The 26,670-nt window shown below is 49.8% G+C and overlaps 1 protein-coding gene across 1 annotated transcript; it reads right to left on the bottom strand.

The window, feature by feature from the left end:
• Positions 1 to 184: 184 nt before the first annotated feature.
• On the bottom strand, positions 185 to 26,565 carry MGAT3 (beta-1,4-mannosyl-glycoprotein 4-beta-N-acetylglucosaminyltransferase). Its single transcript, XM_074902518.1, has 2 exons — positions 26,311 to 26,565; positions 185 to 9,725 (listed from the first exon to the last, which is right to left on the bottom strand). The coding sequence occupies exon 2, from the start codon at positions 9,722 to 9,724 to the stop codon at positions 8,216 to 8,218; it is 1,509 nt and encodes a 502-aa protein (XP_074758619.1). The 5' UTR covers position 9,725; positions 26,311 to 26,565; the 3' UTR covers positions 185 to 8,215.
• Between the last annotated feature and the right edge of the window lie 105 nt (positions 26,566 to 26,670).

Below are 26,670 nucleotides of genomic sequence, written 5' to 3'. Positions count from 1 at the left end.
CCTGAAGAAGTCATTTTAGATCTTTATTCAGCACAAGTTAGTTGCTCTTCTTCTCAGTTTTCCTTATTTTTAGAAGGGTGAAGTGTTCCCAAATTAAATCGTTACTGGGATGGACTTCAGCCAAGAGAATCCATGGTTCAAGCCATAACGCACAGGAAACATAAGAGGAAAACAATGGAGTTTTATTTTTTATTTCATTTGGCTGGGTAACAAGAGATATGGCCTTGAAAGATTTGTATTCTTACATAGCTATAATATATTTCAAAAGATTGTAAGGAATATTTTCTCTTCTCACTTTGCTTAAAAAGAGCATACCCAGAAATGCTGGAAATAACAGGACTGACAAATTTTCCTTAGTTCTAAGTCAGGGTTTGTGTTTGGGGTTCTCAGAGATGCTTACATTAACGTCCTAAACATTACCTGAAGTGGGCTTGTCCTTTACCCTTTTGCTGAAGTGCGGACAAAGGCAAAGCTTGCAGCAGCCTGGCCCAAAGCCAGGCTCCTCTCCCAAGCATCCATGGGTTATATCCCTTATGTCAGCCTCTCACTTCAGTGACCTTTCTCCGGATGGGACAGTTTTGCACGGCTTCTCTGAGGCTGTTTTGCAGCAACAGAGCAAAGCCCTGCAAGGCTTGCTCCCAGGTGAAGGTTTGACATAGCTGGGGTATGACCGTGCCTGTGAGCCACAGAAACACATGCCACTGTCAGGAGCAGGAATATGCCTCCTTTCTGCCATGGCTGTGGCCAAATCCTCTCTGTGGCAGTGCTCTCTGGAAAGCAGGGCAGTCGGCACCTGTAGCTGGGGGCATGTGAGCACGAAGCCATTTGCTGGTGACGTTCTCCAGGGCTGGAGCAACTCTCTCCTTGGCTGCTCCATGGGCTGCCTGCCGGCCAGCTGAAATCTCACTGCTTCCCCAGCTGAGCCACTAAAGCATTGAGATTTAGAAAAAAAAAAAATATCAAATTGGACTAATTAAAAGTTAATTGTCCCTGATAAACAGCATATTAAGCTGTGCGCTTACACAGGGAACAAACATATCCGAGCAACAAAAACAGCCAGCAAGACAGGCTCTTGGTATATCCATTGCAGCTTTCTAAAGTTTATATTGAAGTTACTTTGTTTCAAAGCACTCTAGGGTTTGGAAACAGCATGTCCACCAGCAAACCTGCTGCAGGCATCAATCAGTTTATCAGGCGGAGCCAGCCCCCACCGCAAGCCAGAGACAGAGGGTCTGCCACAGCCTCAGTTCCCACCAAACAGTGTTGCATGGCGCCCACGATGAGCACTGGACATCCCTGACATACAGTGAGAACTTGGAAGAAACAGCTTATTTCCAGGCAGGTTATGCCAGAGCCCCTCCAGGGTGCATCTTCCCATATAACACCTGTTGGGGTACTGAAATGCTGCAGAACACACAGAATTTACTTGGTGTTAGGTGGCTTGCGTGCTCCTTGTTCAATACGGCACTGAGGGCTCCATACCCATATCCAGGATGCATACTGCATGTACCAAGATCCATTGTGATGTCTTGAGGGACCCTCTGAGAGATGGTGTACAAGGCTCACGGTAGAGCCACATGCCCCCTGTGCTGGGCTGTCAGCACTGCTCCTGCAACTGAGGATCTCCACTGCAGACTGGCTTGTGGAAGAGTCAACCCCTCGCTCACAGAGGCACTTTGAGATCCTGCAGCAGAAGCTTGTGCTTTCCTGGGAAAAAGGTCCTGGGTTCTGTCAGTGCCTTCTTTTAAAACCTCACAAGAAACTGCAGAAATGCCATTTACATTACTTCTTAAAGCAATATAAATGTCAGTAAAAGATTTCATGTTGGAGGCAAGAAAAAAACCATGGAAGAACCTCTGACCTAGTCAATTCCCATTTCTTAAGGTGTCTTGCTAAACTGCCATTGGCCTAAGCTTATATACTTACCTTCCCCTCTTGAAAAATTGAAAGTTCAGGCATTTGGGTGATCATCTATGTTTAGGTTATCTCCTATTCAGGCACAAAAATACAGCTATCACTAAGAATGCTAAAAATTGTTAATAAAAAAATGTTAGTAGTTAATTTTCAGTGGTATATTTATCCCGGGCCCTCTGTTCCAGAGACAGAAGCAGCAGAAAGGCATTAAGCAATGCACAATGCAAGTCTCTAGTTTGATGGAGACCCTTCCACAAGAGAACTGAAAAGAGTCTGATGTGAAAGACAGAAAAGGGAATGTGCTGATCTAATGATTATAATGAAACAAACCTATGATGCTTACATTCACTACTCCAAATGGGACCAAAAATGAACCTGAAGTGCAAGACGCTTAAAAGGGTAAAAAAGTTAAATAGCTGTAGATGGCACATGAGCTCGCAAAAGACCCTTGCCAAAGGCACTGCTGAGGCCAGATGCTTAGGAGGATTCAGAGCAGGACCAGGCTTTGATACCAAGCAATGGGAACAGCCAAAATTATATTAGACAGGTTTAAAAATAAGCCAGAACAAGGAGGTCATGTTCTCTCATGCACCATGCCAAAAGTCAGCCACCAGAGACACATTTCTGCAGTGGGAAGATTTAATTTGGGGCTCCAGGTTTTCTACAGCTTTACTTGAAAATGTGGATTTATCTAAGGAGGGAAAGATGGCGACAAGGGACCATTTCATGAGCGGTGATGCTGGTTCCCACATCCACCAGCTCTTCCCAGAGCCGCCTGGTACCCATTATTGCCCGCTCATGTGCCTTTACGTGCTCATACTCACCTAACACGCAGAAGATTAGGTCTGACCCAGGCCTACAAAAATCAGGAATCATTCCCTAAACCAGTCGGGTTCCCCCTCAATCTCCCTTCTTGGGAACATGGTCCTGCCAAGGTGGGAAGCAACCTCCCTCACTCCGTTGTCCAGCGGCCCCTCTTCCAAGCGATCAGAAATAAAAGCTGCCACACACACACCCCTTGGTTTCCTTTCATACTTTGTAAATTTTTAAATTTTTATTATTATCTCCTCCTTTTAAGCATCCCTTTAAGGGTGAAATGAAATCCAACCATTTACAGAGAAAATGATTTCAGAATGTACACTCGATTTATCCTTACAAAAAGTTCATTATTACTTGCTGTTTATAAATTACAGAGTTGAAAGGAGCTTTGCAGACGCTCTTATTTTCTCCTTTTTTATTTTAGGCAAGTCCACACATTCTTTTGCCAAAGCGGGGTGTTCTGGGGCCACCTCAGGGGCAACACCACCAGTAGGTCAAGGTGGACCCCAGACTCGGTAGTGCAGCTGGACTACCTCCAGGATGATACTGCATCATCATCCACACAGAAAGGAAAAAAAAAAGTGGTTTGAATTCTTAGTCTCAGAGTATTTCAGATCCCTTCTTAATCCATTATATGTAGTCCCCAAACCTTTAAGTGTCAGTGTATTGCATTAGAAACAGCTCTCCTTTCTTGGTGCTGGATCCGAGCCCCTCCTGCCACCCCCCTACCTCCAGCTCCCCCACTCTTTCCATAATAAGAGCAAGTGTGTCCAATGTCTCAGAAATCAGAAGGGAGTTTTCTTAGGGGGGGTGGGGAGAACACAACGATGGAAGTATCCAGGATCCATTCTTCCACTCACTTCCCTCCTTTCTCACCAAGGTTTGAGGTCAGTGAAGCCAGGATGAGCCATCCCTTCCCCTTCACCACCAGTGTTCGCTAATGGGACCAGGAGTGACCCCGGACGCATTTCTTCACAGTGCAGAGGCATAGCAGCCACAGAGATTGCTGGCAGGAGCTGGGAGACAGGGACAGAGCCATGGGGATGAAAAAGACACTACCATCCCACAAGGATACACCAAGGATGGCAGAAGGGAACCAAATACTCATTCTGCTCTGAGACTCTCCCTCCATCCTGACTCATATGTTACCTGGAGGCCACAAGTTCCCCTCATTTACCTGCCACAGAGACATGAAGAGCAGGCTGGCCTGAGCTGCATGACAGCAAACACTTCAGCAGGACACAGGAGTCAGAGAAAGCAACAGTGAGAGTGGACTTGAGCATGTCGTCCTTCATACCAACCACACAGGCACAAAACCACCCCATCTTTTCTGTCCATCACTTGGGTACGGCATTACCTGAAGTCATCCAGAAGGGCAAAAGACAGCTGACCTGTCCTGTTCCCTCTGCTTTAGCAAGTTCACTGGCTGCAGGTCCACCAAAGCCCATGTCCTTCCTTTCACTTATTGCAAAGGAGGAAGATTAGTTCCCCAGTCCAAAGCCATGCATGGGCACACAATCCCTTTTTTAGGTGGGAAGCACAAGGAAAGGCAAGAATAGAGATGGGCAGACAGAAAGAGAAGAGCAAGGTACACATTGCTTCACCTACTATCTGGCCCTCCTTTGCACCAATTAATCTGAAGGTGGAAAGGTTTTGGAGAAGAAAAAGGACAGAGCTGAAAGAGGGTTGCAGGGAAAGGCTGGCAATCCTTTCCCTCCCTTCACCAGAGCACTTCACTCCCAGAGAGGCAGCGGGCATATGGCTTCACTACTCATGGCTGCACCAACCAACAGACATCAGGCTCTGGTGGTCTGATCCCAGTTCCAGCCCAGGGGCAGGATGGTGTTTTTCAGTCCTTCCCTTCTCACACCTCAGGACCTGGTTCAGACACGACCAAGGAGCCTGAACACTCACCTCAGAGTTCAGCACTGGGAAATGAGGATCTGATAAAAGCTGCCTCCTCCTTTGCCTCTCTCACCACCCCACACACCCACATGCTTTTGGGTTCCCTCTTGTGGAAGATGTCTGGAAGGGTGCTCCCTGTGTGCTGGCCATGGAGGTCCGGGCATAGCAGTACAAGGCAAGGCTGGAACGAGGGCACACCACCTCCTTGGGAAATCACTGTGCAAAACTCATCTTGCTAGTCCCCACCCCCTCCAGGGACAAGAAGGATGATTTTTAATGACAAGTTCTCTAGCTCTCTAAGGATAATAAACACAGGGTTAGCCAGACAAATTAGACAGAAACACTGACTGGTTTGGTCTTAAATCAAAAAATGTTTAAACGATTCTTAAAAAAGAGAAACAAAACAGAATGCATTTTATCTGTAAAGTCCCTTCCTCCCACCACAACAGAAGTCTGAGTCTGTTATAAATTTAATTTCCTAAGAATAAGGAAGTCAGTAAGTCCAGGATGAAGACAGGGCCAGAGTCCTCCAGAAGAGCTCCAGTGCCACTAATTCCAGCAGGACCTTCTCCTCCTGCCCAAGGGGGTAGAAGGGAGAGGAAATTCAGAGGGAGAGGTGCAGAATGATGGAACAAATAATGGAGGGGTGAAGAGAAGGCAACATGCTGTATTTCATGAATAGGAGAACCAGGTATTGCAGCTGTGGGCTCATCTGAAACTCCCAAGAGACAAGGGCCATACCTCAGGCAAGGAAAGTGTGACTCGCAGTACACTAAAAATCCCCAAGTACACACATGCATGGGAAGGGCTGGTATCGCAGGAGAGGCTGCTCCCACTTAGATGATAATGAGATGCAGCCCCAGCATGCATGCACTTTAGCCCCTGCTTCATGGGGCTCTGGTGCTGCCAAAGCACCCATGAAAAGACTGCTTTCTTTTTCTCTCCTGTCTTCAGCAAGGTCTGGCACTGGGCTTGTGTTGTCACTGAGATAAGGTAAAGCCAAAGGTCTGAGAGCAAACGTCAGGCTCCCTTCCAAGGGTAAAAATGAGAAATAGCTTCTTCCTTCCATACTTTTCTGCTACTGAATCACATGAGGTAACACACCTACTCTCCTCCAGCTGCCCCTGGGGAAAGCATTGTTCCCTTGTTGTGCAGCCTCAGTGTTACTTCTCTCATCTTGCTCAACACAGGCTCCTCCTTTCTCAGCTGGGTCCCCATTTCTCTATAATCTCTCTATACTCACGACCTCTATGCAGTTGCTTAGCACAAGGACCCCATTACTGTGACAAGCATTCCTTCTGCTGCATCAAGAAGTCTGGACTTAGTGCCACAGCTTCCCTTTGTGGGAAGAACATTCTGCCTACCAAAGCTTCTCCCTCTATTTATTTCCCAAAGGAGCTTTTCTATCCATGGGGAAGACACAGAAATGAGAACAGTGATTTAAAAAGCAAACAACAACAAAAAAAGAGGGTCCTTCAGTTCATCTAAGCAGGCATTATGGCATATGAGATGTGGAAGGAGCTAAAATGAACTCTATCTCAGTTTGATCAGAAAAAGAAATTAATCTTCATTCTGTTTCAGTCTCAGTCTTATTAGGCAATCAAGTTATTTTTGTTGATGTTATTCACTTCTCTAGAGAGGAGAACAGGAGGGAAAAAAAGAGAGATACAGAGATAGGAATGAGGTACAAGGGTGGGAGTGGGCTGGGCAACAGAGGAGTCTGGAGCCCTGATGAGGTGAGTTAATGGCAATGGAAACCCTCCTGCTTCACACAGCTGGCCTGATGTCAGGGTCATTCTTTCTTAAGACATTTTTCTCCTCCTCCTCTATATGATGTTCACTTCTCTGATTGGAATATGATCCAGTCTTTCCACTACGGGGCTAACAGAGCGAGTTCCTCATGTTTTTCACCCTTTGCCTGCTACAGCCCAGTCTCCGGGCACCCTGTTAAGCCATATACTAAGGAAGGGTGGTAAGGGTGGAGACATGGAGCTGCCTCAGTGGGCCAAACCAATTCAGTACAAGAGCAGGCTAGATCCTGACTACCCATCACTGGCAAACTCTGGGCAGACACTGGCCTAATCAGCTGCAACTAGAGTCCTCCTAGATCCCTTCTCCTCTTCATGGTCTTATCTGCATGGCCCAGGCTGCATGTGTGGGCTGCACATGCTCTCTCTATTGCATGATTGTCCCAAAATAGTCTCTTGACCCCAGGGAGAATCTGCCCATGGCCCATTTCTCCACAAGCTCCCTCACACCCTAAGAGCAGTCAGATGGATCCTGTGCCTTGACAGGCTTTGTGTTTCCCCACAACACCCACCGCTGACTCAGAGCTTTGCCCTTCTCCTCTCCTTTTACCCTGTGGCAAGAAGGAACAGCCAACACATGTAAGCAGCAACCCTGCAACAGACACAGCCTGCAGGGTTACAGAGGCGGCCAGAGAGGCACCCAACAGTCCCACAGTGTGGCACTGCAATGCAGAACCAATGCTCTCCCTGGCCCTCTCCTATGAATTCCCCAAAAAGTCATCCATGCCAAGACAGAGATCACAGCTTCTGGATCCCACCATTTCCTGAAAGCACACACCCAAACCCAACTATTTCCCTTCCCCCCCAATTCTGGTAACAAACGCCCACGTGCATACTAAAACCATGCATGTTAGCACTCATGCACATAGGAAACCATGCACTTGTAAACATACACTCCCACCATCTGATTAAGTCCCCTGCAGCTTATCCCAGCCCCAGTAGAAGCACATACTGCGGGGAAGATGCTTTAGCTTCTGTGGGCCAAGCCAGTGCAGTGTTGTGGGGATAGGGGTGACAAAGGAGTGTAAAAAAAGATAATTAAAAAAATCAGCTTTCTCCTCTGCTTCCCATCTGCCTGCTCCAGGACTGTATCCTGGAGAGTATCAAGAAAAGAACAGATGCATTAAGCCTGCAGGAGAAAGCAGCATCTTGGGGAGAACACCTTGGAAGCAAAGGATTTTCCTTCCCCAAAATACTCTTTGAATATAGAGGTATGCAAAAAAATAAACACATACTTAGATGCTTTTGCACATTCACGCATCTCAAAAATGCTTGTGACACACATGTGCACACATGACCACTCGCATCGGTTTGTGCCTGCTGACTCACATGCTCACTGAATAGCCCAGGCTCGCATCTGTGCTTGCTCCAATCCACAAAGGACAAGGGTGGACAGGAACAGCTGCCCCCTCTCCCCATGGGACCCTCCCAACCTGTCCCAGAGGAAAATCCACCAGCTGGCTGCAGACATTCTGTCCAGCCAGCAGGAGAGGTCCGGGAGATGCAGGAAAGTCTTTATGCTACTGCCAGAATAGGTCCCAAATCTCTCTCCTCCTCCTGCCCATCACACGACTGAGGAATTCATGTCCCCAGGGTCACCCTGGGATGAAGGGAAGAAGAGAAGGAAGGGAGACAGAACAGAGACCCCAGAGAAATGGCACGCTCCACCCAGAACCAACAACAACAACAAAAAAAAAAGGAACAGAAGAAAACACCCAACTCTTTCCCTTGTTGTGAAGTTCTGATTTCCCATGCAAACCCTGGTGGCCTCACCCAGCACCCTCCGCTTTTCGGTAGGGGTTCTCCAACAAGTAGCGGAACCGCTGGTAGTTCTTGAGCAAGTACTTGGGAGCATACATCTGCTCCTTGGGGTCGGCGGGGGGATACTCTTGTGTAGTACCATCGAACCAGCCACCAGTCCGGATCAGCTCCCGGATATAATTGAGGTCTCGTTTATCCTCATAGTCACCCCAGCGCGGGAAGTCCCCGTTCTGAGCCGACACCAGTTTGAAGTAGATCCCCTCTGGGGTGAAACACCAGGAGCAGTGCCAGCCAGCAAAGTGAAGGGGGCTGCCCAGCGACCACTGCACCAGGATGTGTCCTGTGCTGTTCTCGTACTGCCGAAACCCAGGCATGGTGTAGTACTCACGGCGCCGCAGACGGATCCCGTCAGTAGCATAGACAGCCTGGAGCATCCCCATGGTGCAGCCTGAGACCACCTCCAAGGTGCCTGGTTGCTTCCAGAAGAAGCCGTAGAGCGACTTGCGCATGTGAAAGGCGAAGGGTTCTGTCCAGCCATTGTAGAGCTTGAGGAAGAGCACGCCATCACGGGCTGGGATCTCATCGGCATCATCGATGATGAAGACATCGTCTGGGCGCAGGTTGCGGAGGCGAGAGATGCCGTCCCGGGTGAGAAAGGTGCGCAGGTAATCGTCAGCAATCCAACCATCCTGACGGCCACCAGGGGGGAAGTGGTCCAGAAAGACATAGAGCACCTTGTGACGGATGTAGTCAAAGGAGCCGTTGAGGAGCATCTCGCGGAACTTGAGGGGCCGCGGCTCTCCATAGGCTGTGAAGTTCGACTCACACACCACGAAGGCATCCACCACATCTCCCAGCTCGTGGAAGCGGACATCCAGCAGGTCAAACTCATGGTTGACATTGATAGCGTTGATGACCCGCCGGGGAATCTCCCGTGGCACGAGGCGGTCCTTGGTGGGCAGGTTGGAGTACTGGACCACAGTGGGGACCCCACAGCTGGGGCCGTGCCAGCCTGGCAAGCACACACACTCCACCCACTTGCGCCGCTTGGTCCCACTGGCGCTCAGCGGCTTGCGAGCTGGCCGTCCCGAAGCTGCACCATCTGTTCGCTCCTCTGCCCGCCCTCCCACAGGTGGTTTCTCCAACACCTTGGTGCCTGGTTTAAAGCAAACGCCGCCGGCTCTGGTACGGACAAAATATTCTGTTGTGTCTTCCGGCAGCACGAACTCAACTTTGTGCAGCTCTTCGCTGGCTCTGCTGGGAGGCAGGGGCTGGAGCAAGGGGGAGTGGGAGTACAGGGGTGTGCGAAGAAACTCTGCACCCCCTGGCTCAGGGCTGACCTGAGGTGTGACGGGGGCATTGTTCCAGAAGAAGCTGGAGACAAGGTTGGGACTAAGCGAAGCCAGCTCCCGGGGGAAGGTGACATAGGAAAGGGCCTTGAGGAAGTGCAAGAAGGAGATGAGGCAGAGACCAGCCATGCAGAGAGTCAGAAAGAGCTTATGGCGTCTCATCTTCATCCTGTGGAAAAGCCATGAAAAGGAAAGTCACATTCAATAGTTACTGACGTGCAAAAAGTTTACCACTGGTGGAAAGACAGGCTGGGGGTGGCAGAAAGCTGGCTCAAATTCAGCATGCATCTTTTGAGACCTGAATCCAAGAACTACTCCCCCCACCCCCTGCCATCTTCAGTGGGTCTTTTGCCTCAGCTGGGCTACACTAAGCTGAACCTCTTCTAGATCAGTCACAGTCTTATAAACTCACAGACAAGAAAGGTACAGACAACAGGGTGGAAAGATGGGAAATCCACAGTACCAGGAACTCACCGCATTTGGCAGATTTCTCCCTATTCATTGATGAAAACAAAATGAACATAAGCTTCCACAGCCCCTGCATCACCAGAGGGTTGGGCGAAAATGAAGAGAGAGCAAGAGGGACAAGACTGAGTAGGGGTACATGGTTGAAACGTGACCAGCGTAAAAGAGGCAGTTTTAAAGGACTGAGATCATTAGCCAGGCTGGCAGAGCCAGGAACACACCTACGCTCCCCAGATCTTTTCAGTGTTTGCTCAACACACACCCTAAAAACCACCCTTGTTCCTAGGAAATGTTACCCAAGTTCACGTGGGGGAGCAGGGGAAAAAAAAAAAAAAAGATTGTGTCACTTTTACTCTTCTCTTGTCCTTCCCAAGTTCACTGTATCTCCAAATGTTGCCCTTTGTTTTTCATTTTCTGTGGACCAGATTCTGAGGTTTATCTGGATCAAGGGGACCAAAATAAACATCTAGCTGTCTCCACTGGTAATACTGTGCCACCATGACAGATCCATGTCAGGCCAGCAAGAAGTCAGTGGTGCAGAGCCCTTCCTTCCAAACAACATGAAATACTGCCTTCATCCTCTCTCTACATCACCTCCCCTCCTCCAGCCCAGGCAGGGAGCACAGAGCTGCTGTCAGGCAGAGAAGTGATTGAAGACTGCAATCCATAAAAAGGACAAAAAAAGAGAAGAAAATAAAAAAAAACCCCTAAGCTCACCCAATGCTTCACCAAGGAAAAGGAGAAAAGGCACTCACCTTCTGCTGTTTAGGGAAGGAAAGTTGGGGCAAAGATGGGCAGGGAAACAAGGTCACCCAAGAGCCCTTTGCAAAGCAGAGGCGGTTCTCTTCTCCCTGGAGCATGACACCCTTTGTGCAGCAGCAGGCAAACAAGCAGAGACCCCCTCCAAGCTCCACACATACAGCACACACTGCTGTGCCCCCTCCATAACACTCTCCCCCATGGCAGCTCTCTGCCCTGGTGCCATCTCCTCTTCCAGGGCCAAAGTTCCCAAGAGGCACCACACACCCCATGCCGTTATCTATAAACCCTCCACCCAGTGTGCAATGGTGCCGGCGCCACCTTTGCAGGAGGCAGGTCTTCCCTCCTGGGGGGCACGGAGGAGCTGCCCCACACCACCAGCCCCACACAGGGGCTGTCCCACTCCCCTGCCCCAGGGCTCCTCACAGCCAACATATGTCCCAGCACAGAAGCAGAGGGAAGAAGCACCCAGCCTGCTCCCACCACTTCAGAGGGTATTAAGTAAAAACAGCAAAGCGCGTTTACTGATTAACTTGGAGAGAATTTAATACTAAAGTGAAAAGCCATAAAGCATTTAGACAGATGGCAACTGCCCAAAGGAAAACATATCTGCCTCTCTACAGATGGCTCCAATACGGACTTTGGTAGAGGGGTTGTCTGCAGTTATACCTTACAGCACAGGATTGTCTGCGGTTATACATTACAGCTCAGCAACAAGTGTTTCTGGACACTTCACGGTCACATTTTTAGTGAGAGCCACTGTCCACTGATGCCATCCCCCATGCTTCCATGGCAGTGAGGAGCCCCATGTCAAGCTCTCAACGGGGAGACTGCTGAAGCTGGCAGAAAAGTTTCAGCACTGCCATGGGAGGGGAAAAAAATTAAAACAAAAAAAAGCAAGAAAAAGAGAGATAGCTTGATCCTATTTGTTAATGTTTATTACAGTTTTTGACATACTTTGACACGACACAGACCAGAAAAGGGTCAGGGTTCTGGCTTTGTGCACCCCCAGGAGGTCATCTTGTCAGGCAGGCTGGGAAGGAAGAAATGGCAGCTCTCCTCAGAGGACCATGCCAGGGCAGGCCCTCACCTCCTGCACCTACCTGCCATGGCTCCACGGCCTGACCTCACAGCCCAGCTTGTGGAAGGCCATCTTTGTGGTGACCCAGCCATGAAGGGGCTGGATGTTCTCTTGTTCAGAGCCGTGAAGGACCATGTTGGGGCTTGCTGTCAGACTTTCTTCATGGGGGCAAAACAAGGGTCTGCAGAAACCCCCAACAGCATCTCATTGTGTCCAGGGTATTTATTTTTCTTTTTTTTTTTTTTAAGGCCCCATTAATATCTTGCTGGAACAGCGATATCACTTGCAAGGTAGAGGAGTATCCAGTGCCTCTTCCTTGCATGTCACCAGTTTTTGCTTTGTCTTGAAGTGTGGGGAAGAGAAGGGCACAAGGAAGCTGAAACCACTAAATTAGCAGTGACTGGCTGTCAGGAGAAAGTGTCCCTCACTGGTAAATGAGTACCGCTTTCTTCAATCAGGTGTCCTGCATTTTCTCCAAGGCATTACCTCCAGACATCAGGTTGCTCTCTCAGATGCTGAAACCTGGGTGAGATGAACAGCTGACCCGCTCCAATAAGGCAATCCCAATAGCTGCTAGGTAGTGCTGGTTTTCCCTCCAGTTCCTACAGGACACAGAAATGCAGGGCAGCCAGCTTCCTCTGGGCCAGCTCAGGACAGAGGGCAGGTGCTGAAGGAGCCACACAAGGCATACGTCCATCGTCTTCCCAGATGGCTGTGATGATCCTTGTGCCACGGTAAATTCCCAGACAAAAAGCTGTAGCTGTTGACATTCAGCAAACTGCTTCACTTTCTGGGATGTGATGTGCCATGTCAACATAGCAGGACACAGTTTTAGGAAGTAAAGCATATTCTTCTCACTTGACATTTGCATACATCAGTATCTGTCAGGCTCAGCACACGGCTCTGCAGCTCTTTACCCACTGGCAAAACTCAGTCTGTGCACGGCTGCGTTGCCTCCCTGTTATTGCAGTCTGCGCCTGGAAGAGCTGGGCTGGCGTGCACAGCCCTCCTCCAGCTCTGCCAAAGCAAGCTGGCCCTGCAGTACCCTCTGCTGTTTTGCTTCTGACATGTCCCAGGAGGCAATTTTCACTGCTCAGTTGCCTTTGTTAGGGAGTGGGAACATGAACCCATTTCCTATTCCCTCCTAAAAGGAGGGAAGCAAAGCAGCAAGCTGTGACCTCTTCAAAACCTCTTCCCCAGGAGCCCACCTCCATTCTCACATGCCAGGGATTCCTCTGCTGGGGAGCGGCAAGAGCTCATGCACCCTTGGATGGGCTGAGATACTAAAAACCATCAGTCACATATCCCTTCCCATATCCTCTGATTAGCACTGTAGTGAAAGATGTGTCTTTGAGTGGTAGCTAATTGGAGACAAAAGCCAGTAGGGGAGGAAGATATTATTACCCACCTTCCCCATGCAGAACGTTTACAAGCAGCAAAAATGAGAAAGGAGGTACCAGTCAGGTAGACATCTCAGTTTGTCATAAGAGTCCAGCTGCTCTGTCACAAAGCAGCCATCAGTTACCAGAAATACACAAAACAGCAAGAAAGAGATATTTCCCTTCTGACAATTTTGAGTGAGGAGGGGAAAGCAAAAAGTCAACTTGATCTCAGGGAGAATGATCAAGTTGCTCTCAGGTTAAAAACAACAGCAAGAAAAGCTTTAATGTTCAAGTAGAAGAAAAAGCCAGAAGGAGTATGGACAGTCAGCTCCATTAAGACAAAACTCTTTAGGGAACACGCAGTTATAAACCGCTTCAGCAACATTCAGTCTCGGCAAGACAAGCTGAAAGCTTCTTTTTGTAAGGGATCCCTTTGATATTTCCTTGCTTGAAGTTATGTCTCTACCATGCAGGGGAAGGGCTTTCCAAGAAGGAGGAAAGCTAGAAGCAGTATGCATGAGTTATCCCCAGGCACCTGTTACCGATTTACTTTGCCATTATATCAAGTGACCAGTTGATTTATACCATCCTGAAATCATATCCTGAATTTTCAAGGAGCCAGAGAGAAAGATACGCACCACTAAGAGCTGGCAGTTCACCAGTCCTAATGTTCTTTTCTGGAAGACACTGGCAAGAGGCCATGCAACAGGTCATCGAATGCATGATACCCCACACTCCACCTTGTTAGGGCATGGGACTCAAGACTTCCTAGACCTCTCCTGTGGTTACAGGAGAAAAGCTGCTGTGAAGGACAAGTCAGAGTAGAAGCTTCTGTTTTTCCTCGATACAGAGATGCTCATCTCCTCTGCCAAAAGTTATCCCATAACACCCATGCAGTAATATTTGCCCATCACTCAGACACTTCAACACAAAACAACAATTCAAATTAGAATTGCTTTCACAGAGCAGATTAAAATCCAGCATGACTTCCATCCCCCACTCCACCTGACAGCTAAACCCTCTCTCTCTGCTCCAGCTAAAGACAAATGAACAGGCTCCACACTTCTAAAGTACCAGATCTACCTGCCATCCACAGGGCACAGGAATCACAACTTGCACTGGGGTTACAGTACCTCAAAACACTCTAAAACCTCAAGTTACTTTTGTCCTGCAAACACCTACAGAAGTAGGGAGAAAACTATAAAACCTACTATTTGTCTACAACTGAAGTGTGACTAGCTTGGGGACAGCAGGACTGCGCTTTGCATAAGGACAGGAAGAGAAGGTTATCCTACAAAGATGGGCAGCAGGGCAAGTGCAGAGAAGCAGGATGTATCAGAAGGTATCTAGGGCTCAGCACTTCTCTCACATGAAGTATGCCATGGTGTTTTCAAGGACTGCAATCTAGGATGATGTCACAGCAGGAAGTTCTGGCAGTCACAGTACAAGATGGTTTGAATGCAAGCAGGTCCATATCTGTTTCCATTCAAGTTTCAAGGTCGGAATACGATATTCTTCCATAACCTTCATCAAGAGCTGCTGCCCACAGCGCTAACGCAAAACAGCAATACCTCATGCTGTGCGCTTCCTTCGCAGCTTTGAAGCAACTGACCACAAAGTACCAATGACTTGCTGCCAGGACAAGCAGCTGGAGCAAGCCATGCAGCACAGTTACTCTTCAAGTAAGGTCAGGCTATGGGAGACCGAGGCTCTGTCCTAAGCATCGTCCCTCCCTTCCAACAGGGAAGCGAGCAGATAAGGTGACCACTCTCAACGGGGTGCCACCATAGCATCCATTTGACTTCCAGAGCTGTCATCCACACACCATTAAAGGGTCTCATCAAGCCAGTAAGAAAACTGGATGCAGGAAAAAATCCAGACCGCTAAAGGGTGATTCTATGCAAGGCTAAGATGAGGCTGGCCAGGGAAGGATGTGAGCACAGCTGAGAAACAAAGGCATTGCCTTCCCCTTCCCAGTGAAGGCAGACACATGATATACCTTATATCAACCATAAGCCTCCAGATTGTGTGCAGCCTTGATAGGCCTCCACTGACCAGTAGCATCCGTAGTCAAAAAGAAAACAGGTGTCTTCTCCTATGTGCTCTTATAGGAAACCAAAGTGCTCCATGCCAGTAGGTACAATCTGCTGCATATAAAAATTAAGATGGACACAATACAAAGCCTCCAGCTTTTTAAGTATTGTGGCTACTCACCTCCTCCTTCAGCTCCTGGAAGCACAGCACCTTTTGGACTTTGCACTTTCCATAGGTTTTCACTGTTTCAACTGTTCTCTCAAGTGTCTTGTCCTGTTCTTTGGTGGACTAAACTTTGGTTATTTTAAATGCCACATCAAGATACTCATACACTCTGGGACAAAGCAGCTCTTAACCCTCTGTACACAACACACAGGACCTGGAGGTAAAGTGGTCTTTGTTGACAGAAGTCAGCAGAATAGACCAGCATCTGAACAACTTCAGAGTCCATTATAAAACCCTCTTCTTGAACAGACTGTTCTTACTGTAACTACCATAATACTAATAGCAGCATAATTATATAATTCTCCAACCCCCGGTTTAAAAGATCTGCTCAGAGAAGACTAAAAAACTCTACTGAAATCCAGTAAGGACCTATGAGACACCAATTTAATTTTATCCAAGGACTTGGACAACACAAGGGTACAGTACTGCATGCTAAAGAAAACTTCAAACTGGATTTCCAACTCCACTGGAAACTATCAAATAGTCTTCTCAGTATCCTTCAGCTGTACTGGGATCCCTTGTAACGAATCTCCTCTCTCCAGCTAAAGCCAGTCACACCACAGGTATTTCCATGGCTCCAGAGATGCCTCGGCACACTCTCATTCTTCAGACACTCTCAGAAGCCGCAATTTTTATTTCTTAGCACCACTAGTCTAAGTGCTCTTTCTGCTAAAGGAGAAGCAGCAATTCTATCCTCTTCTCTCCTTCACTTATGCCTGATATCCTGGAAGGAGTCTTCCTCAATCCAGCTTACTGCCTCCTCAAAACATCTGGTTCCACAAAGACTGCTGGATGGCCCTGGAGATTGCATCACCACTTGGCTCCAAGACTGCATCTCTCAGGACATCAGAGGGTGAGCTGAGGCATTGCTCATTGCACTCTGTCGTACACACACACGCACCCCCCCCCCCCCCCCCAAGGATGCAAGACCATTTTCCCAGCCAAATACAGTACTGCTGATGCTCACTGCTTCAAGTGCAGCAGTTACAGCAGTGCAAAATGGAGTTGGCTAGTTCTTTTGCTTCTGGACATTGGTATCTTACAGGGAAGGAATGCTCCATCATGAGATGAAGAATAGGAAAGGAGAAAGGGACAAAACTACACAAAAAAGCAACTTAAGTCCTCAGACAGGCCATGGGGTAATCAAAGAAGTACGCAAGAACTCCCAGCTAGTCTTAGTGTCTTGCAGAGAGGGACAGGACAAAACCATTTTGTCTGAGGATAAAAGAAAATCATGCTTTCAGAGACCTCAAGTGAGGCATGTGGTAACAAAGGCTGTTGTTTCATAGGTTCTCTCCCCTCACTCACCACCTTCATAGCTCACTACCCCTCAGTTGTCAGTTGTATGAATTCAAGTTGTCAATTGTATAAAAGACTGCTTTGTAAAGCCAAATCAGCAGCAGATCTAACTGGGTTAAAAATAAAGTTCAAGAGAGGTGCCTAGGCATAGGAACAAGCAGCTGACCAGAAGAAACTTTCTAAGTTGTTTCACCAGTTCACTTCTCACCAAAACTGTGATATCATGTAGATACATCTTCAGACACTCAAAATTGCAGGACTTTAAATCTCCAGTGAGGGCCCCATTCAACTATCATGAGCTTTCTAACTCCTCCCAGCAGCATCAGGGAAGGAACACATCTCAAGTAGGGATCTGGAAGAAGCAGCAGCAGGTAACTGCTTTCAAAGCAGATCTTGGCAGGCAGTCCATGTATGCCAAGCAAGTAGAGTACAAGTCACAAATCCTGAGAACAGCATCAAGATGAGCAGTCAAGATTATGCTCAGAGCTGAGGATCCATGGGTCAGACCATGCACATAGCCTCTGTGCAAAGGAAAGCAGCAGAGTTCCTGGGGACTGTTTAACAGTCCAAGTAACAAGCAGGTTGAACAGCCTAGAGGAAGGTGAGGAGGGTGCCCCGTGGGCCCAGAGCAAGGCAGCTAAAGAATTAAGGAGTCAAGAAGCACATGATGCCATGGAGATGGGTAGAGTGCACAGACCCACAGAGGCAGGCAGAAACCACGTTGCCTCCAGCTATTTTTGAAGGAGGTGGCAGTTGTTTGTGCATCCCCAGGATAAAAGCTCTCCAAGATGGATCAAGGAGGGGAGCAATTAAACCCCAGGAAGACAATAAATAAAGAGAGGCTATGGAAGAGCAGCAAGATCCTAGCAGCCACGGAGAAGAGCTGGCCCTCCATCCCCACCCTCCTTCCTCCCCCATCCATCACCAACCACTTGGGGTTTGGCAGTGTGCTCACTTTCTCACAGTAGCCGATCTATTACTGTTTGGAAGAGCATTCCCAGCCTCTTCCTTCCCCTCCTCCCCTCCTTTCAGGCCACAGGGGTCCCACTTGGCAGCCCCCAGATCCCCCTCTTCTCTGAATGTCTGGTGACCAGCCAATCCTATGCAAAGAGCATTAACCCCTCTTTACCGGGAACAGCCAGAGAAACCTGAGTCCATGCTGAGAGGTTTCTCTAGGGTGTCTTTCCCTCCTTCTCTCCTGCCCATCCCTGACCCCCACTCCTTGTTCTCTCGCCTCTTTCCCCTTTCCTTTTATTTCTCAAAAACTAACTCCAGTCCTGGGAGTGTTGTGCCTTCCCGAGAATGTTACACAAACCCATGGGAATTTTTCTTGGACCAAGAACAGACCCTTATTTATTTGTCTCTTCTGCCTTTGTTCTTCATTTCCTCTTTCAAGACTTAAGCAAGACCTCGACACAGTGCTGCCTGGATCCCCCACTGCCACTTCACTTTGTTATTATTTTCAGAAAGAAAGCCCTGATAGGCAGAGAGCTCTTCAATGCCTTGCCCCAAGGCAGAAGTGAATCAGCCCGGACTCCTACCTCTGGGGTGGACAAAGGGCACAGGCTCGCAGGGCTCTGCAGAGCACTTTGGGCTCTGGCTTGCAGAGACAACCCCCTGCTTATGTAATCCTTCTGATTGCAGCATCACAGCCCTTAGGATTAAATCCACACGAATCAAATCTTTCATAATGGCTCTATGCCGGTAACAGGCATATGGTACCACAAAAAGGGGCAGTTTCCCAGAATGAAATCAAAAGCCTCCTAATGCACTTAACTCAGGGTCACATAAATCTCTCTTCTGCCTCCCACAGACGGCTGGATGTTGTTTACAGGCATTGCAGCAGGCCTGGGTCTCAACAATATGTTTACTTCTGTACAAACATTCCCTTTCACTAAGCAAAGCAGTACCCTGATCTCCAGATTAAACCAAGCGGAAATAACTTGGAGCAAGTCTATGGGGAAAGAGGGAGAGAGCTAGTCTTCATCAGTGAATCAAATGTCATCCTGAACATCACACAGGTTTTGGGACCATTTGTCTTCACATTATCCCCTTAGATGGCCTTATTTCTTGGGAGGGATGAGGACGAATTTTGCATTTAGCCAGATGCTGACATCCCTGACAAGAGGTAAACCCATTTGATAAAAGACTGGATTTTGTTTCAGGCTGAAGAACCCAAGAACCAGGCCAGGGCTAGGTGGGACAGCACAGCTTGTCCAGGGGACATCTGGTGATTGTCTGGCCAACTTCTCCCTAAATGCAAAAGCCACAAACTGACACTGGGCAGATAAAAACAGGGAAGCTGAGCATTTCTGATCAACAGTACAGTAGACAGAGCAGTTTAATGCCACAATCACTTGATTACAGGCCAAGTTCCTTTCCCTCTCCACCCTCAGCACCTTCCCTCCTCTTTCAGGTCTTCAGTAACACAAACATTTATATTGAACTCTGCGAAGTCAGCTGCCACAGCCAAGTCAGAAAGGAAGGAGAGGAGGAAGACAAAACTAATGTGTAAGCACACCATGAAAATTGGTGGTGAACAAGAAGTATGTGCAAGGCAGTGGGGGAAGCCATAGTCATGTTGAGGTTGCCAGGACAAAGCAGGGCAGGAGTGGGACAGCCCATCTGCATGGTACAGCAAACTGTCACTGTGAAGCACAGGGCCAAAGGGCATGCAACTCATACATAGCTGGGGTGAGTGCTCAGACCACCCAGCTCATCTTCACAATGCTCCTCTGCTGCTAGAGCCTGTAAAAAACTGCACCAGTCTCCCTCTGCCCTCAACTGTTTGTTCTTCTGGCTTTAATTGCTGAGAAATTACAGGAATTTCAGCTGCACAGTTTGCTACTCAACCACCTGATATTCCAAGTCTTCAGGTCCTGATGATCTCTTGTAAAGTCCAATGGACCGTGTCATGCCAAAGCTAAAACACACTTTGGCAGGACAAGATGGGCCTTCAAAAGAAAAAAATGCTCTCAAGTATCTGAATATTTTACAGAGCAGTCCCAATGATCCCTGCCCCAGATCCACAGCACAGCCCTGTAATTGAGTCAGGGACCAAATCTAAGTACCAGTTTCACTGTCTCCAGCTTCACACCATCTCCTTACTGCAAAGACAAGGCTCCAAACTCAGGAACCTCTTGCACAGTCCCCAGTCATGGAGATGCTCCACTGTATCATACACCTGAGTGATGCAGAAACCAGAACTGGATTTTCAGGACAGTTCAGCAACACAGAGGCATATGGGAACAAACATGGGCAGAAAGGAAACCCACAGCACTTCCTCATCGCTAAGTGATAGACTCTGGATGCCTGACAAACTCCCCTTCCCTCCCCCCCAGCGCTCATGGGAAGTGAGAAGACTCTGTTCCAGAGCACAACTACACTATAAATAATTCAAGAGACTGCTAAATTATGCAAAAGCAATCCCATCATCCCCCTGGCTAAGCTGAATGCAGGTGTGGTCAACCCTTGCTCCAGAAGTTGCTGCTAGATAGGGATTTCGAGGCCACAGAGGCTCTGTGCCAATAGCACATATCCGAGAGCACAACAGCCACTTGCTGTCAGGCCTGCACCAAACAACAGCACGTATTTAGTGTATCTGAGGACACAGGGCTGATGGGGAAACATCAATTCCTTTAACCCACCTCTTCTCCAGAGACCTCACGTGGCCCCAGGAGAAAAAGCAGCAAATAACGTCCACTTCAAGCAAGGCTGCTTGGTACATCTTGCCTCCATCGATTGTGGTTAACTGGCAAGAGCTGCAGCTGGACAGCACTGGCACAGCAAGGCAGGGAGACGACCACTGCTGGGGCAGGTGGGAATGAGAAAAGGGAACTGAAAACACTCTGGAGGCAGTAACGAAGGAACAGTTTTGCTAGCACAAATAATGTATGGGGAAGGCTGAGCTGAAAGCAGAGAGAAAACTGCCTCCCTGAATATCAGGGCCACCGACGTTTCCCTCAGCAATGGGGTCATTAAGCAACAGCATGCAGCTCACGCTGATCACTTCAGGGCACTGTTCTACTCATTTACCCTGCCCTTTGCTCTGCCTCAGAGCTGGCCCTCAGACTACAAGCTCCACAAAAACAGGACTTCCTCATACGCACTGAGCACCATCCACTCTCAGCCCCCATGCAGGAAAACCCTTCTTCTAAAGCACTACCTTTCCCAGCTCCTGCAGACTCCAAGATCTGTCTGCGCCCAACATGCTCAGTCTGCACAGGCCTCCATCCTCCTCCTTTTCCCTGCTGCCCACCCAGAAGCATTTGTGCCAGAGGAAGGAGGAATAGAAAGCGCTACCATAGCCCTCTCTTCAGCCTCAGCAGAACCAGCTTAAAATCTCAGGGCACTAGCTTACCTTCCCCTTCTTTCTTAAAGGGCTCAACATCTAGGAGAAAGGCTCCCTTTCATGTCTTTTTGCCATGTTTTCTCTCTTGCTTTCTGTTCCAGTATCTGCATGCCGAAACAGGGGATCCTAACGCAGATAAAGTCAGCGTAGCAGATACCTGTGTTTAGATCACAGGTTTCACAGTTGCTGAAGCCGTTATGCAGTGAGTCTAATTTGCATTAGTCTTTCGGTATGCTTCAAATCTGCTTGCTGCAGCTTTGGTATCATGCAAGACACATGCAGCAATATCCCGAGATAAAAATCACCCCAAAGCCTTAAAGAGATAACAGTCTGATTCTGCTCGCTAACCCTGGCTCAAACCGTACAATTTACACACCAAGGGGAAAATCTCCAAGGGAAAGGCAGCAGGGAGCTGGGATTATAGATTAGGCAGCCGATCAAGAAGGAGGTGGTACCTGTGGTGAAAAGGGCAGGAGAATCCAGGCAGTGACCAGAAAGTTATCAATAACCTCTGGCTCAGCACCCACACCCAGCCATTATCTGGGATTTCCAAGACAGCCAGAGCAAAGCAAGTATGGAAGGTGTTGCACTTCAGTCCGTGCTCTCCTGCTGAGCCCCTGTGTGTGCCACTGGGCATGTTGCAGTCTTGCTCCATGCCTCAGTTTCCCTGGGTGGGAAATCAGAGTGTGACTTTTATACTCCAGGTAAGGGGCTTGCCTAATTAATGGAAACTTAATGGGTTGCTTTGAGGCCCTTGGAGAGAAACCTTTCTCATAAAATGCAATACTCAAATGATTCTCAGAGTTGCCCCGACTGCCTCTCTCCTTCTGGACAGCCACAGCCACATCCACCTCTCCTGCTGCTTGCAGCTTGTGCGTTACAGGCTGAGAAAGACTACTGGCAGGGCTCGGTCTGGTCATACCCCACAACCGTGGCTGATTTTTAAAAAAAGCCTATTTAGACACAGGCCTGGGCACTCCCCTAGCTGGGGAAACAGGGAACATTAACTGAGCTCATCAAGCTGTCTATTCAAGTCAGCAGGTTCTCAGTACGAAAGGCCAAGGGCCCCACAGCAAGAAGCTCAGGTAACTTTTGCTATCCTGAAGCAGGGAATAATCACTTCCTAAATCACAGCTCAAGAACAAGCCCTCGCATTTTGTAAGGCTTCATCCTTCAGCCTGCTTGATGAAAGCTCAGAGTGCTGTGCTGCACTCCCTTTCACCCATCAGCTCTACCAGGCAAGTTTCTGAGCATAAAAATATGCCTGCCCTGTTCCAGGTGTTCAGAAGTTTGAAGAACAGAAGGTACCTGTTGTGCTTCAGGAAGAGCACTGCAGGGAGTGCAAAGAAGTCAGAAAGGAACGTAAATAAATCATGTTTCTGTCTTCCTGACACCTGCAGTCAGAGTCCATTTCACAAGGATGCAGGCACAGAGTGGTCTTGTGCACCCTACACCACGGCTCCAGCACATGACATCTCTTCCCAGCTCCTCCAGGAGAAGCTCAGCAGCTCTGTGACTGCAACTCTGCACTGGCCCCTGGGACAAGCAGCTGGTCCTGGGCACCCCACACAGCACTGTTACTACAGCATAGACCTGACTGTACAGTCCACATGTGCACTGCAGATGTGTCACCCCCTTTCCAAGAAAGGGGCATTCCTCAGACGTACCCCCATGTCCCCATGCACTGCACTGCCCCATGTGCCTACCTTCCCCAAATTTCAGATCCTACTGTAATGCTTTGTTGTAGTACCACAAGATGCCATCCTGTTGTCAGGACAAATGCAATGCAGCCTAACCTTTTGTTGCAGAACTAATGGGTGACAGTAGGGAAAGGCAGGTGGAGATAACCAGCCACACTTTTACTTCTACAGTCAGGGCTGATAACATGAACCAGCCCTTTGAGGCACCTTTCACTGACCTAAAGATGTGAAGATGCCTCTTGTGGCAGTCAGTACCCCCTCCGCCTTCCTCTCTGCCAGAGTTATTGTCAGCTGTACCAGCCTTCGTTAGCACCACCTCCTCCAGCGACATCCCACTGATTGGGTCACAGATTACAACAACGTACAAAGGACTCATTTTAGAGCAACTAACCCCACCTCAAACCTAATCAGCCTTTAGGAATGAAGCTGGCCCAGCAGCTTGCCCCATCTATTCATCACCAAGTTCCCCCACTTCCTCCTCCGCCACTATGATCCAACGCAAGGGCGGGCGGGCAGGCAGGGGCAGAGATGTCAATTTGTGATAGCAGGTGCATCTTAAAGATGCTATTCTTGAGACAGGAGGAAGCTCAGACACAGCAAGCTGAAAACTCAGCTACAAACACTGCCGCGAGACAGTTTATCTCTGCTTGCGGATGGGTCAAAGCAAGTGAGGGACGGAGAGAAACTTGTCTGTTCTAAAATGTCCTTCATGCACTGAACATGCACAATAACATCTACGTGCGCTGTCCTGAACAACTGCTGTAGACACGACTGCTTATACATGCCACACTTTTTGTGGGCATAAACTCCACAGAAGTGCATGTGTTCCACAATCAGTGCACCCGGCAGGACCTGTGTGCATTGCTGCATGCACCCAGCAAACACCCACCCGCATTTGTCACACAAGCATCCCTTAAAGACATGCAATAAGCACATTACACCAATCTGGCAGGCAACAAAGTCACACCATACTTAACCAATTGCATGTGGGAGAAGGAGGAGAAAGGTAAACACAAGACGTATGGGAAACGCATGAGCACACAAACTTCAGAGGAACGCTCCCCGAGCAAACACACCAAGTGTATCTGTGCTTGCTGCCGTGCATCTGGCCTAGGTTAAGCAGGCTCTGCGATGACCGAGCTGCCCCAGCAACCCTCTAGTCCAGCTATCCCCGTCTCATGTCGGGCACGAAGTACTCTACAGAGGCTTTTACAGTTGTGAGCATGCCCTGAAGCTAACATCTGTGCAAATACACACACTATTGTCCACCTCCTCTGCTTTACCTCCTCGCTAAGGCAACCCTTGTGTGACACAAAAGCACCTCTTTTTCCAGTCTTACCAGCATTTGCAGGGAGGGAGGCAGGCAGGCAGCAGCTCAGTCCCTGAACCAAGTTTGGAAATGGGCCACTGCATACTGGGCACCTCTGATGGAGATAAGCCTCAGCAGCACCTGGGACCAAAGGTGTGCCAGCACGAAAGGCAGCAGCTGGCCCACTGCATTAGGAATGGGGAAAGAAAACCAACCTGTAGCTAGCCAGAATCCCTCCCCTCTCCTAAGGGGCATCAATAAACAAGCTATGCATGTATAACTGAGAGCCCTTGCAGGGAGGGAATGCTACACCTTGCAGTGGATTTCTTACCACTACTGCAAAACCACCTGAGGGTGTAGAGGGACTATAAATCTTTGAGGACTTTTATGACATGCAGTGGCAGAGTTGCAGCTTCACTCCTCTTCTGCAGTTCATAATGGCTTTCATTCAAAGCTTGCTTTATGTTACAGGGAAGCTGGAGGCTCCCCAGGAATAGCTCAAAGGAGTGCTCTTCTCCCACCCCAGCTTGGATGACATGTTCCCAGCACTACTGCTGAGGCTGAAAAACCAGCACAGGTGCTACAGCTGTGTTTAGGGGGAGCTTCGGAACCTGGAGGTGTGCTGGAGGAGAGGGAGCCCACTGGTCTTTCCTCCTCCTCCTCCCCCCTCCCCAAGATGGCTCTCAGTAGGTCAAGAAATGGTAGGTCCTACTTTATTTCAGCTCTTCTCAGATGAGCTGGCAGCAACCAAGTTTCAGCAACAGGGACTGGTGCTTCCTAAATTACAGGCTCCAGGGGGACTCGAACATCACTTCTGCAGGTGGGATCTACAAAGCATGAGCCACCCTTTGGGGAGGGGGCCTGTAAAGTTCCTGCTGACTCACACCCTGCTGCAGTGGAGGAGGCAGGGGCAGGAGTAGGCAGGAACTTGAAATTGTTTGCACAGGGCTGGGGGCTCCTGGTGACTCAAGTCATACTTGTTAGTAGTGGTGCCCCCGAGTGTTTTCACAGGCTTGAACTTCCCACTTAAGAGAAGGGATTTGGAGGTAACTGGAGGGCCATTCTCTGGGAAGGCAGGTGCTCCACACCCACGACATGTGCTGGAGACAGGGCAGGCTCCCTCCTGACCCAAGCTCTGCCCCAGGGTGGAAGGGAGAGGTGCAAGACCCCAGCTTCTGCTCTGGTCAACAGTCAGGGCTCCAGAACAACCCAGGCACGGCTCATGGAAACACAACCTGCAGAAGTCCCCAGAGAAAAACCACGGGCTGAGGCACCGAGCGGAGCCTTTCCCCATCCCGCTCCGCACTCCCTCCCTTGCTGAGCTGCCTGAGGAAGTCTAGAGCTGCAGCAGATGCCTGTTCCCCATCACCCTTGTCATGCTCACCCGGGGAAGCAAAACTCACAAGGACAGAGCTACGCCAGCCTGTGCCACTCCAGCAGGACGCAGCTATTTCTAGCCTCCAAATGACCTGACAACCCTGCACAAGTCACGGGAGAATTCGGGTGCCCCTGTCCCTTTGCAGGGAGCCCCCAACAGGGAGATTGTAGCAATCTGACACAGCGACGGAGAGCAGGGGGAGAGGGGATGTTTGATGATGATGATACACATATATTTGTATGTATGTTTTCCCTCCCACGCACACTCTCCTGTTACTCCTCGCTTGCTGCGGGCTTGGCACGCATCCCCAGTTCGTGCCCTCCTTGCAAGCCGAGCACGGGCAGCAGATGGGCTTTCACTGCAGTGCCCCGGCCGGAGGGTGCCCCCATCCCCGGCGAGCCCGCATCTGCGGGCCGGGGGCTGGCAGCATCGCCTCCCTCCTCCCCGGCGCTGATGCTCCCTAGCAGGGGATGCCGGGATTATGGGGGGGGCGTGTGTGTGGGGGAGAAGAGAATAAAAAAAATAACACTAATATAAATAAATACGGAGGGGAAAGGTGGGGGCTCGGCGGGGGAAGGCCCGCAGGGGATGACGCCGCAGCCCCGGGCCGAGGCACAACTTGCAGGTGGCGGCAGCGGCGGGTGGGGGACGGACAGAGGGGGGGTCCCGCCGCCGCCCCGGGGCGGCTCCACCGGGGAGTGCGGGTGCGCGCTGCCCCCCCTCCCCGCCCCGTCGCCCGTCTCCCCCCCGCCCGCTCGCTCACTCACTCACCCCCGGCCGGCGCAGCGTCGGTGCCCGCCGGGCCCCCGGCGGGGCGAGGCTGCCGCTCGCCCCCGGCCCGCCCGCCGCCCCCCGGCATGGCTCGGCGCCGGCCGCGGCGAGGCGAGGCGAGGCAAGCCCGCAGCCCCCCGCCGCCTTCCTCCTCCTCCTTCGCCGCCGCCGCGGAGCGGCCCGGCACCTCCTCCCGGCCGCGGGAAAGGATGCGATGCGATGCGGAGCCGAGCCCCACCAGCAGCGGCGGGCAGGGCTGCAGCAGCCCCTTTTGTGCCGCCCTCCCCGCCTGTCTCCTCCCCCGGCGCGCCCGCCCGCCCCCCCGGGCCGCCGCCGCCCGCCCCCCCCCCCCCTCCCGGG

The sequence above is a fragment of the Athene noctua genome, chromosome 3 (genome assembly GCF_965140245.1).
Source record: "Athene noctua chromosome 3, bAthNoc1.hap1.1, whole genome shotgun sequence".
NCBI classification, from domain to species: Eukaryota; Metazoa; Chordata; class Aves; order Strigiformes; family Strigidae; genus Athene; species Athene noctua.
The sequence above is the reverse complement of the archived record's forward strand: the minus strand, read 5'-3'. Positions and strand labels throughout refer to the sequence as shown.